At 34.4% G+C, this 14127-nt stretch overlaps 1 protein-coding gene across 2 annotated transcripts; it reads left to right on the forward strand.

Moving 5' to 3' along the window:
• The first annotated feature begins 1097 nt into the window (after window positions 1-1097).
• On the forward strand, window positions 1098-8066 carry LOC128546522 (uncharacterized). 2 transcript variants are annotated; one of them, XM_053517164.1, is made up of 2 exons: window positions 1098-2825; window positions 5540-8066. In XM_053517164.1, the coding sequence occupies exons 1-2, from the start codon at window positions 2286-2288 to the stop codon at window positions 5543-5545; spliced, it is 546 nt and encodes a 181-aa protein (XP_053373139.1). In that variant the 5' UTR covers window positions 1098-2285; the 3' UTR covers window positions 5546-8066. The 2 variants fall into 2 exon arrangements, with proteins under 2 accessions (XP_053373139.1, XP_053373138.1); XM_053517163.1 differs by lacking the exon at window positions 5540-8066 and adding an exon at window positions 3271-5524.
• Window positions 8067-14127: the final 6061 nt, after the last annotated feature.

Genomic DNA, 14127 nt, shown 5'->3' on the forward strand with positions numbered 1-14127 from the left:
ATAACCAAACCTGTGGCAGCCGCATCATAAACAAAGGCATTATGAGCCTTTAAGAAACAATATGTGTCCCAAACAGTGAGTGGTCGTTGAATAAAATCATTTTTTGGAGTTCAGATGGGAAGAAATTAGATCTATATCCCGAGTGATGAAATAATACGCATCCGAACGACAAACCATGATTATATTCAGGAGCAATTCGCTGTTTGAGATGTATTTATTTTTTCAATCCTAACACGTTATCAAGGACTATTATCTACATCGTTGAAGATATTCATCAAATTTTTGCCTGTTTTGTTTGGTTTTCTTTTCCGCTATGACGTTTGACGCTGTGACGTAATAATTGTGACGTACAAACAGTACATGTGATGCAAACTAACGCATTTTCAATCTTCTAATTGGGAAGTATTAGAATGCATAATAACACATGTCGGTATCTTGATCTGTTCTATTGCAGAATGATTAATTATGAACTAGTGTAACGTCTCTAATTTTAATACAAAATTATACGTTTGCACACAGGACATTTTCATGTTGCGGATGATTATAATCATCTTAAATCTGAGTGATTTACCCTTTTCCTACAAAACCCCATTTACGGGATAAGAAACAAAGCAATTTAAACTCATTTTAAATTTATTTTGATATTTACTAGTACTTAACAAAGGCATTCGTACAACGCAACAATTTATATCCTCAATTCTCAGATAAAACGCAGACATATCTGATATTGGGGAAACACTTACACGTCATTCATTACTGGGGAAAAATAAATTCAAACAACTTACAAAACAAGTATTTTGAACAATGTATTTTCAAATTGGCAAAGGTTCGAAATGACCATTTAAAGAATTAATTGCCAAATGACATATCATGTCAGTATTGTTAACTGACAGATAAATACTTAATTACAATATTAATGACCGTGCAAGTGAATGCATACAAATGTCTGCGTATGTAATTACTGTTACTACGCAATGTCAATTCCAATATTGTAGACTGAGGAAAATCAATCGATTGGCTTCATGTTACTTCATGCATATCAAGCCTTTTTCTAAGAGGCGAAACAGAAAGTAAACAAGATAATAGCTTCTGCAAAATTGATGCGCGGTGGTTTTCGTATTGACGAACCTGTTTAAATTATTTTGCTAACAATCAGTGCATTTCATGTTTGAAATATTTCTGTTCATACATTCTTTTCTGCTTTTAAATGTCGTTATTTCTAAACGTCTCATCAAACAGGAGGATGGACTACATATCAGTAAACAGGAATATACGCATGCGCGTAATGTTTTGAATTACTAATTGTAGTTTCGTTATAAATCAGATATCAAAACAAATTATATCGTGGACGGCTTTAAAAACAAGATAAAAAATCTACAAGCAAGTACAAAACATTATCTGTTAACCAAATATATATTGCAGATTATTACCTTTTTCAAAGTGAAACTTGAAAAACATAATGGCGGAACTGGGTGAAAAATAGAGTTAAAAATGTGTGCATACTTGGAAATAATTGCTAGAACAGAAGACAAGGATATAAGCGGTATAAAAGGACTAGAAAATCATTTTGAAAACTTTTCACTCGAAAACAGAAACACATTCAATTAGGACTTCTTCAGAATTTAGAATTTCTTACCCAAGGCAAAATTGACAGAACGCTTAGACTAGAAATCAATGCAGAAGAGATAGGAGAATGATGTTGTTAATGGACAACTGTTATAAAAAAGAAATTCAAGAATCTATAAGACAGTAGAGAGCGTTACTTGTTAAGCATAAACATATATAAAGCAACCATTTATCTGAAGGTGAAACGATAATAAAATAATGACAGAATCGATTGAAAGCAATATTTTAGTACTGTATGCATGTTTGGATGAAATTGCTAGGACTGAAGACTATGAGAAAAGCGGTATAGAAAACTTAGCAGGTCGTTTTTAAACATTTTTTCGCCCGGAAATAAAGGATCCACCGGAAGTTATTTATTTAAAATTAGGACTTCTTCAGGATGCGGATTTTCTTACCACAGGCAAGATTAGCAAAACTCATAGAATGCAAATCTTTGCAAAAGATATAGGAGATACGTTTGTGAATGGGGATTCGTTGCTATTACGTGCAATAAACGTGAAGAAGAACAGCCCCGGAAAAGAATTCTCGACAAAATTATCAAGTGTATAATAAAAAACTGTCCGAAATTAATCAGTTTTGAGAAGATACATAAAAACTGTAAAGGTGTGACCCCAGTGCATCTAGCAATTGTGCAAGAAGACAAAAAACTTTTTGAGATTATGGCAGATACACTTGATGAAGAGTTTGACACACGTCAACAGAAATTAGAATTAAGGAGAATCCATGCAGAAGGCGCCATACTTCAAGATACAGTTATGATGGCTGGGACTCTACTTGGGGTCGCTTCTTTAAAATTTAACGAAGATATATTCTGTATCCTCCTTAAGAACTTTGTATCGCAATTGGATGCTACAAACAAAAAAGGCGATAGCATTATACATTCGGGATTGGACGCTATAAACGAAAAAGGCGATAATATTATACATTCTTTGATAAAGTATGCACACATCAAACCAGCAAAGCTCGATTCCGTGCTCAGAATGGTCAGTTTCATTCTGGATTATCAATTAATCAAAAGAGGATCGAAGTACGAGAAGAAAAAGATAGGTTCTAGCGCTTTCTTTTGGGATAATCAATGGACTTGGGGGAAAGATGTGCGTAAACTACTGATGATGACGAACAAAGAGAAACTCACCCCACTGCAGTTGGCAGCTAAAAGGCAGCAGTTCAAAATCTTTGAAGTAATCATTAATCATGAGGTATCTTCATACTATTTTTCAAATGTTAGTTTCAGACTTATAACATTTTTTTCAAGTATGCATTTTCTTTCATTTTTGAGTGTATGTCTAACTTATTTTGGTCGAAGATATTTTTTCTATATACCGCGATGAAAATTGTTCTGAACAGATTATAAATATTATAAAGATGACGATGACCTTTTTTGTCTAACTTGTCTTTTTTTTAACAAACACAGTCTTCTAAACTCCCTTTAAATGAACATGAAATTATCCAGAGACAAAGTTATTGAGGTATTAATTAATCAAAACTACAAAGATGGGCGTCTGGCCTTATTTTTCATTATTTCAAACTGGGAGTTTAATGTGACTATACATGTGTACACAGACATTAGCATACAATTATGAATTCTTGAAAGATCATAGAGATGTGAAATACATTTAATTGTTCGTGCATTATTGCTTCGAGGTATACCTTTCACGGGAATCTAACGACGGTCTCTTTAATGAAGAAACATACGACATCACTGAGATCGAAACGCTTGCAACTGAAAGTGACGTCAATGCATCACAGAAGAGGACATCAAAACCGAGCATCATGAATCGGTACTAGAATATGTGGTCCATCATCAGACAAACAACGCGTTCTTATTTACCAACGTTACGCCAGTAAAGGAGGTGATAAGAGAAAAGTGGAAGTATTACAGACCTTGGTTCCTTTCATGGTTTGCCATTTATCTTTTCTTCATGGGTTTTCTCTCAAATGCTGTTGTATTAAGGTCACAGATGACGACACCGATCTCGGACAAGAGTACAATTCAATTTACATATCCTGTGACAAAAAAAAAAAACGTTTTTGTTACAGCTATTTCAGCGATTGGTTTGCTTTTCTCTGCATTGTTTGTTTCAATGGAGTGTGCAAGGAACAAAATTGAACGATTTCGGTCTTAAACCTCTTCAAAGTTTACAAAACGTATTATTCGTCACTTTAGCATGCCGTATTCAAACGTCATGTTTCGAATGTACTTTGTCTTATTTTCATTTCTTCTCCTGCTTGATTTCATTTTTGCCGCTATTGGTGAGTCAGGAGATATGTCTGGATACGAAAACTATTGCCTGATTTTCGCAATTGTAATTGGGTGGTACCTTGTTTTATTCTTTCTTCAAATTGTCAAAGCATTCAGTTTCTATACTGTTTTGATTCAGAGGGTTATTTCTGATATGATAAAGTTCGCATTTGTCATGGGCATATTTCTGATAGCTTTTTCTATTGCAATGTTCACGATTATGCAAGGCGCTAACACGAAGATGAGGATTTTAACAATTTAGGAAAAACGATGGTCAAAATGTTGACTATTATGCTTGGTATCGGAGAATCAGACATACTGTTTCAGGCTCGACAACCGATTTTAGCGGTTACAGTCTTTGTGCTTTTTGTTCTTTTAACAACAATCCTTTTACTCAATGCACTTATAGCAATGATGTCCAATTCATGCACGAACTTGATGAGTAACAATGCCGATGTAGTAGCCTCCAAAATGCATTATCGTCTTCAGAAGTTATCCGTTATTTTATTTCTCGAAAGCTTCCTTCTCCGTAGATTCTGTAAGGAGGTCGGTACGCTAAAACAGATGCCAAGATATGACAATGAGAATAACAAAGATCAGAGTAAGCAAAGACGACTATGGATGAGGAATTCCGTACACGGTCAGGTATGAGCGGACTGTGACCTATCTACTTTACTGGGAACGATTATCCCAAGAAAGGACAATTCACATAAGAAACGCAAAGTGTTTCCAGAAATTCAAGATACAATTGTTTCCAACCTACATGGTCACCATTCCTTGAACAGACTGGTTGAAATCACAGACATTGAACGAGCAAAATGTGAGTGTTGTCAAAATCAGTCCAGGATTCTTTCCCAGACACAAGAAATAACTGAATTAGAATGGATTAATCAATGAGTTTGATGTTACGGACTAACAAATAGGTACTTAGGTGGCTAAAATATCTAAATCATTATGTGCCTAAAGATATTATGCGGCTACAATTTTTAGGTGGCTAAACCGTCCGTGTGTTAGTGGCTTCCACCGTCCATATCTCTTAAGTGGACAAAAAGTCCATCAATAGAAATATTTTATGTGGCTGTTCAATTTAAAATTAAGTTTAGGTACCCCAATAAAGATTTGGGTTATTGCTATTAGAAGAAATTATGTAGCTAAGGTAAAATTTAGTAGATAATGCAGGTTTGTACTCAATGAAATGCTGTTTTCCTATGGTCAATGTCATTATGTGGTTGTCTGACCATATATTCTGAGGCTAGCTTGCCATAGAATATATGGACAGACAGCCACATATGCTCTTTAAGGACACTTTGGATGTCCATCCAGATGGAAACACCATATCTTAAGAGGCTAAATTCTTAATGTGCAATGGTTACCCCCACCCCCCCCCCCCCCCCCTTTTATACAGTTTGTATCTGGCTCTTATGTGGCTAGCCACCTAAGAGATTTTAGCCTCATGAATACCCAAAATACATAACTATAGCCACATAAGTATCTATTTGTAAACACGCTGTAAGCAACTGGACACAAAAAGGACAAATATAACCGGCATATATCATAAATAAAAACCTCCATACCGTCACAACTTTCAATTGTAAACCTGACAAAATCACAATCAATGCAAATAAAACTTTTTCATGTTCCAATTGTATATTATTTACATTTTTGTTTCAGAAATGATAAAATAGTGTCAGCATAAACTGTACGAAACAACTATTCCAAAGATTGCACAGCGCAGTGGAGAGATGTCCACGCAGTTGATTAATATATATTTGTTTTGTTTTTTGTGTTGGGTTTAACGTCGCACCGACACAATTATTGGTCATATGGCGACTTAAATTATATTTGATAGTAAGTGGCGATTGAAATAATGTACATTTAAGTTGTTCTTGTTTCTTAAGAAGATAAGAATGAGTCTAACCATAGAATGTACAGACACTTTCTTATAAACAAAAATTATAAAATGTTCTTAAGTATGATAAGTATAAAATTCAACTAAAATATGCTTTAAATTACAGTTGCCTACAACGTTTTTGTTCTTTTTGATCAAATGTTAAATACATACTTTGTATTCCGCAAATAAACAGAAGCTGACAGACATCAAAGTAGTTGGGGATCCGATGTCGCATTTTGCCGTACCTGGTCTGCTTTTATTTATATTCATTATCTGGAAAATAAATTGGTTTCAGTACAGTTTAAAGTCATTTTAGTTCAGATAATAAGAAACATATGTTGAAAGTATGTAATGAAAGGGTCATTATGCAGCAGCTTCGGGTATTGAGAATTTTACAATATCTAGATCTAGGTAATTCAAGCATTACGTAGTTATGATACTGGATATTAGCATAAGCATTTCATACAATGTCTTTATATATAAGGATGCTATTAACTATTAGGGGATATTATAAAATATAAGAAAAGTAAACGCTTCTGTATCTGGTAAGATGATACTATTTTGGTATTTAAAGTCTATTTAGCGTATTGAATTGCATCGGGACTGGGACAATGCATAACCTGTGTAAATTCTGGATTTGTTCATTGAATCAGTTTTGTCATTATAATTATCATTTAAAACGTTTCATTTTTACAGAATTTTATGTAATCAATTTATATTATATTAAAGCGCGCAATTTCTTACAGAGTACCCAGTTAAACTTACAAGAAAATCCCTTTGAAATATAGAATAAAGACCATACAATTTTTTATCAGATTCGGAGGTTTGATTGAGTTTGTTTATTTAGAATTAAAAATAAAAGGAAATCGCATCACCACTCAAGCTCCCTAGCAACGGCTTAAGCGGAATTCTATTACAAAGACTGCATGAGCTCTATTATCCCGAAGGAATAAAACATAAGTGACATGACGAATGTTGTTTTTTTCGGATCGGCCCTCTCGCATATCTCAGGATTAATTAATTTTAACATATCGATAAGTTTATTCTCCGCGCCCACAGGCGCGGAGTATTTGTGATGGGTTTTTTTGTGAGTGCAGTGCAGTGTATGTCGTAAATGACGATTTTTCCTTTTGATTTGCAAAATTTCATTTTTTTTTATATTTTTAATGTCTGATCTGGCCCATAATAACTGCATTGTATTTAACAACACAAAAAAGATATTCAAGTTTCACTAGAAAAAACGAAGCAGGAAAGAAATCAAAGAGCAGAAAAGAAAGCAAATTATGTCGGACATAATGTGGAAAATTCCTTTCGTCTTCAGTTTGATGAATACACCAGAAAGAAGGTTACCTTTTTCGTGTGTAATAAATATCATTTGTTATTTTATTTTGAATATTGATTAATTATATTGTAGGCATTGTTATTTGACACATTCATTTCAAATAATAGGGGGGTATATGTCTTTTATACCAACCGAAATTCCGGATACTGCTTTGTAAAGTTAATTTATGCTATTTTTTAAACTCGCTTTATTGTGTTACTTCTATTGGTACATTTGTATGTATATAAGTAAGTTTTCTGTGGTTTTCCACCTTTTTATTTTATACTACTTCTTCTGAATAAGCATTTGTTAAAGATTGTTGTGCATTTGTTAAGGATGTTGTATATCGTGTTGTTACTATGTCGTTGTTTCTATGTATTAAGTTTGCAACCCATTCTGCAACTCCTTAAAGGTACAAGGCTATGGCATCTTAATGTAGGATCGGCTATGCCCATTCCTTGTGTCTTGTATTTTTAGTTTTATATTGATTATTTTTTAAATTAAGTATTTATGTTTGAGATACATAATTATAGTCAACGTTTTACAAATGTCACCTAACAATAAGGCAAAAACTGGCCTTTGAACCAAAGTGACTTGCATTTCAAAGTATCCTTGCTCTATTATCTCAATGAAGGTTTCTTACAGGCTGACCTTTAGCAATATCAGCAATTTATGTTGTAGCATGTAGCCTTCTGCCTTATTTCGAGGTTAGAAATATCCCCTTTTACTAAATTAAAAACAAATTTTCTTTTATTTCATGCAAATTGCTGAAAACCAAGCGAATGATTTCGCACAGATGGAAAATTAAAAAAGATTGGTGAACTCACTCACTTAAGCCCCAAAAAGGGTATGTAAGAACATTAATGGTTTATATGACAATGACACTGACAATTTATTTATTATATGTGTATAATGACAAGCATTATGTTAATAGTATTGTGATAATGCGTTGTTTGCACAAGTCTAATAAAACATCTTTTCCAATTTGTTCAGTTTTGTTGTAATACTGTTTGCATCCTATTTTCTAGATGTAAGGAGTTGGAGAATGTTCGTTTGTAAAATTGTCATATAGATATATGCTTTATTCTGACAGACAGACAGACAGATTATTTTATTTCCTCCAGTTATGAAGAGCAAAATACATATTATAAATATTTAGGATTAGTACTATCATTATGTACATAAATAACAGCTAGCATATAAATAGCACATATACTAGTTATAATACAAATGATACATTGATAAAAGTTTATAGAAGAAAGCTACACACAAGAACACACATACATAACAGCATTACAGAGTGCAAATCGTGCAAAATGATTGGATCAGTTTTAACCTAAACAGCCTGCAAAACATCTGCGATACACCTCACAGGAGAAACACTGCCGCGTTAACCAGAACAAAGTCCACGCTGTAACATTGATACAGTATAATGGTTCAACAAAGTAGCAACGTAATTTATGTGTTACATATGGAAGCCCTGGAGGGACAATTGATTTCCGTACTTCCCACTTCTTACTTCTAACTTTTGCACTTCTCACTTCCAACTTCTTGACTTCCTACTTCTAACTTCCACACTTCTGACTTCTAACTTCCGCACTTCTGACTTTCAACTTCCTGACTTTCGACTTCTGATTTCCAACTTCCACACTTCTTACTTCCGACTTCTTGACTTCTTACTTCCCTCTTCTAACTTCTGCAATTCTGACTTCCAACTTCCTGACTTCTCACTTCCGACTTCCACACTTCTTTCTTCCGACTTCCAAAGAGGGAAAGTTGGAAGTCAGAAGTGCGGAAGTTAGAAGTCAGAAGTGTGGAAGTCAGAAGTGCGGAAGTTGGAAATCAGAAGTCAAAATTCAGGAAGTTAGAAGTTGGAAGTGCGGAAGTTAGAAGAGGGAAATAAAACGTCAAAAAGTCGGAAGTAAGAAGTGTGGAAGTTGGAAATCAGAAGTCGAAAGTCAGGAAGTTGGAAGTTAGAAGTGCGGAAGTTAAAAGTTAGAAGTGCGGAAGTTAGAGGAAGGAAGTAAGAAGTCAAGAAGTCGGAAGTAAGGAGTGTGAAAGTTGGAAATCAGAAGTCGAAAGTCAGGAAGTTGGAAGTCAGAAGTGTGGAAGTTAGAAGTCAGAAGTGCGGAAGTTAGAAGTAGCAAGTAGGAAGTCAAGAAGTTGGAAGTGAGAAGTGCAAAAGTTAGAAGTCAGAAGTGGGAAGTACGGAAATCAATTGTCCCTCCAAGGCTTCCATAGTTACAAACGTTGTACCATGATAATAGAGAGTTTGAGATTTCAAACTTCGCCTTCCCCTTCAACGTCTCTCATATATATTTTGGGTAAAACGTCACCGATATGCGTGTATTTTATTTATATCACACGTTGCAACTAAAGTTTTCCATGTAATATCACGTAAGCCTAAGACTTCTCTTTATTACTATGCGAAATAAAAAGCTTAGTTTCAGGATTTCTGCTTATTAAGTTATTTGATTATCCATATATATAATTAGACTAAATTTGATGCGAAACACTACCAATAAGTATAAGAATAATGAAGTTGTGTATGGCTAATGATTTTAACTAAATACATTGAATTGAACGTTAAAGTATGAAGTTATCAACTGATTTTGAGAAACTTTGAGATTTTGTTCAAACTTTAACTTCTACGGCATATTTGTGTCCCCAGGCGGTATCGATTATTCCAGATGGGCCTTTTTGTCGTTAGAAGTGAAGTTTTGAACGTCCGAAGATGTGATATCACCAAAGTCGAAACTTCAATCTTTTTACATCTACTCTGTCCACATACTCGGCATCAGAGACTGAAATCTGGATGGAGGCACATGGCATGACAGTCATTTTACTTGAAAAATAAATAATTACCCGCGATTCTCATTTGGTGGAATATTTTATTTTCACATCCAAATAAAATCAATCTGTTTCTGTCGCACACTTAATACGACAATTGCGTTTTAATTATAAACATAAAATGGTACTAGTAAGACGAAAAATTCTTCTGAAGTATTAGACAATTTCAGATCTATGATATCATGATGAGAGACGTTTCCTGTTAGCCGTATGGGATAACTCCATTCTTTAAATGCACGGAACCAGAGCCTGGCAGAGGGACATTGTGGGTTAATTCCCCCTTTGATTCTTACATTTTACAAAGAAAGTCGGTCTTGAAACTCGGTGTGACCCTACCCTACCCCTACCCCCCACCCCCCGAAATGGGTGACCCATGCTTTACTTATAAAATAGTATATTAAAATCATATTGTGCTGTCTGAGAGTTTGGCATTATACAGAGTCATACAGAGTGTCATTATCACGTTGATTTGATCATTATAGGTTATTAACTTTCTATGTGGATATATGCACGAGTTCTGCAGCGGTAATATTGCGCGACTTTAGGAGCGCAATATTGTCCGCGAAAGAACGGGTGCATATATCCACATACAAAGTTGATAACCTTTTTATTACATATCCACTACCAAATGATTAATTTATATCTAAATTATCGTTCTGTCACGAAAGACAGGAAAAAATACGGGAAAAAATTCTCCGAAAACGCAATAAACAAATCAAACTGACGCGCATTAATATTTTCCGCGAAAATGACGTCAACTTGTCGTCGCAACGTGCGCGTGGACGCCATGGACGTCACGCGATTCTTTCCATTACAACGTTAAGAAAACATTCCACGTCCTATATTAGTCCAATTCATGACGTAATTATATCTTTCATTTCATTTCAGTCTGATAAATTACTACATGCCAGTATCTAATAGGTCAGATTAATCAAAGTGTAAAAGTAAACAAAATGTTGCATAAATTTCAAATTAAACAAACACACAATAGCAACAAAAATCTAAAGAAACGAGATCCGCAATAGACGGACCGTCAGGGGAGGTAACTAGAGACACGGATTGGGACTAGTCCGATATGAAAGCGTTCAACGTCATGATATGGAAAAATATTGCGCGATCGCTGTCCATTGAAACCCAATGGAAAATAATTTTAGGTATGTAATAATCATTTTTATTTCCTCTCATGTATGATTTACAATCGTGCACTGTATACTGACTATACTGACATAATTTTATATAAAACCTAAATGATTGGAGCAACACTAACGAGTTTTTACATTGTTCACATTGTTTTATCGTTTTATTTATTTATTTATTTTTTTTTTTTTTTTTTGGTAATCGCTCTAATATCCATGCGATGATTATATTAATTGAAATGTTTTTTTATTTAATTTTCATTTTTCATTTTTAAAACCTCTTGTAAAATTCCTGCCCTTTCGGACAATTGGTATCAAAATGCACGAAAAAAACGATCATAATTACGGATAAATCGAATGGGCGGATTAAAAGAAGTAAGATTCATTCTAATGTTTGAAATCTCAAGGGATTTTAATCGAACTTCAACTTCATACGTTAACTTCGCAAGAGACGTTGAAGGGGAAGGCGAAGGTTGAAATCTCAAACTCTCTAATATTTCTTAACCTTATATATGGTGGAGTAGTGCGAATTAAACACAAAACACTCAACTTCTGAATTAATTCATGACTTCAAATGAAAAGCAAATGAATTGGAAAGACATTTTAAAACATTTTATTTTGGCTAAACATGTAAAGGGCTCGGTACGCTTTACATTGAAAAATGGCCGTTCGTGCAATTTGTTTTTTTAAATTAAAACGGCAAAAAGTATAATCCTTTTAAATGATAAATCTTAAAAAATATTACGAAATCTTAAAGATTGCTCCTTTTATACGCCGATATTTAACCCGACTATCCGAACGAAAATTTACCTTTATGCGTCATTTTGACGTTACGCGAAACGTTATTCAACCTTTTGTACCTTTTTTATAGATAAAAGAAGTAACGGGTCGCTTTTAACAAAATTATATTATGCAGGCAAACATGTTAGTGTTCTTAAATATTTTATTTATTACAAAAAAATGTACTTTATTAAACACACCGTGACTAACGTAGAAAAACAAGCCCCTTCTTCATTCCGATAAGAATATATTAGATACAAAAAGTTATTTATGATGTTGATGGTATATTCACGGCTGTGCATTACTGCCGTGCAAAGTCTGTTTGCGGAGTCGATACGGCTGACATGTATTCTGTGTAAGTATCAATGTAAATTTACTATATAAAACATGCATAAGCGTCTGAGGTGTCAGAAACATAAATTAGCTATACAATATGTTATTTTAAAACAAAATATTTTACGCGTAGAGAGCAACTTGATTATTTCTTGACTCACTAAATTAAGCAAGAATTTCCGGAAACATGTATAGCGACGTAAAGTTCAAGTCCTTTTATTCAATGTATATGCAAAATCCAATTTGAAATGTCATAGTCTATATAGAATCCATTGCATTTTGTATTCCGATTCTAATTGTCTATATAATTTGATATAAAACACAGTAATTTAAAACATAAAACAGGCACAATGTTTGTCATGGCACTTCCCGTAATTCAACACATCTTTAGAAAGTCAAGTTGAACACAATTTAATTTTCCGGCTCTTTTGACAGAACGAGGGTTTTTCGTGACTCCGTCAAGTCTGTTGCCAATAGATCTACTTCTGAGCACGGGAAACTGCCACCACACAAGCTTCACCAAACTCTGAAATGTGTGAACAACTACGCCAGAAAACGGTATAATTATCAATAAACTGGATAATACGGTACTTTCTGCATAACATATATAAAACATTATGTATCACAATGGCCTTTTCTGTTTAAGTTGAATCAAGAAATTATTGCATACATAAATGGGAAATTATCTCTATTGCCCATTTTTAATTCAAATTTATAACAAATTAATTATATTCTAACCGACGACCATTATTGGTCTACTATACTGGGTGTGGTGGGTTGGATGAAATTTTGGTTGGATGTCTGTTGAAGGAATCTATTGGAAAGGGCGATGACGTCACAATGCAAACGTCATATTTGCTAGACTCGGCAATTTCCGTAAAACGATCTTACGGTTATGGTCAAGGGGAGATAATTAATCTACACGCCTTCCACAAAACAGCTAAGCCCATCTGGATAACAACCCTTGTTCGCAAAATAATATTCGTTATTGGCATATACGCCATAACGATAATTATTTCTTGACTCACTAAATTAAGCAACAATGAAAAAAGTTCATACATTTATTACCACGTATCACTTGCAACATATTTAATATTAAATGATAATTATCGTAATATTGTAGACATATATGGCCGCTATATGGTTCACTGAATTCCCAACGGTGGCTACAGTTGAACCGATTTGAAAATCCTAACAGTCTGGAAGTTCGGACTCGCCTGTCTTAAATAGAAGTACCTGCCTAATACTGGTGCCATAATATATTAATAATATATTAATGTTATCATTACGAAAACAGTCAGCACTATATTTTGTTAGCAACTGTACGACACTCCAAAGCACTAAAATAACGCATCGCAACATCATTTCAACGGTTTCAGAAAAACCTGCATACGGACACGTGCATTTCGACCACTACTGCATACAGACACGTGAATTTCGACCACTACTGGATACGGACACGTGTATTTTAACCACTACTACATACTGACACGTGAATTTCGACCCCTACTGAATACGGACATGTGCATTTCGACCACTACTTCATACGGACACGTGCATTTCGGCCACTACTGCATACAGACACGTGAATTTCGACCCCTACTGAATACGGACATGTGCATTTCGACCCCTACTGGATACGGACACGTGCATTTCGACCACTTCTGCATACAAACACGTGAATTTCGACCCCTACTGAATACGCACATGTGCATTTCGACCACTACTGCATACAGACACGTGCATTTCAGACACGTGCATTTCAACAACTACTTGAAGTAAACATAACATCAAAATAGCAATCATGTAGTCAAAAATTTAGGGGGTACACAGGATACGCCAAGTACTATGACTATGTGAGCGAAATCCCTAGCCCCTAAATTGCGTTTTAATGAATTTGAATTTTGAAAAGCACCAGTTATAATTTACTTTTGTAAATGATAATGTT

This window comes from Mercenaria mercenaria, chromosome 11 (genome assembly GCF_021730395.1).
Source record: "Mercenaria mercenaria strain notata chromosome 11, MADL_Memer_1, whole genome shotgun sequence".
NCBI lineage: Eukaryota > Metazoa > Mollusca > Bivalvia > Venerida > Veneridae > Mercenaria > Mercenaria mercenaria.

Bases quoted from the DNA above. Each gene is read 5' to 3' on its own strand.
- LOC128546522 (XM_053517163.1), top strand. From the start codon at position 2,286: ATGGCAGATACACTTGATGAAGAGTTTGACACACGTCAACAGAAATTA. The intron at 2,826-3,270 runs GTATCTTCATAC...TATTGCTTCGAG, and splicing joins AAGTAATCATTAATCATGAG to GTATACCTTTCACGGGAATC.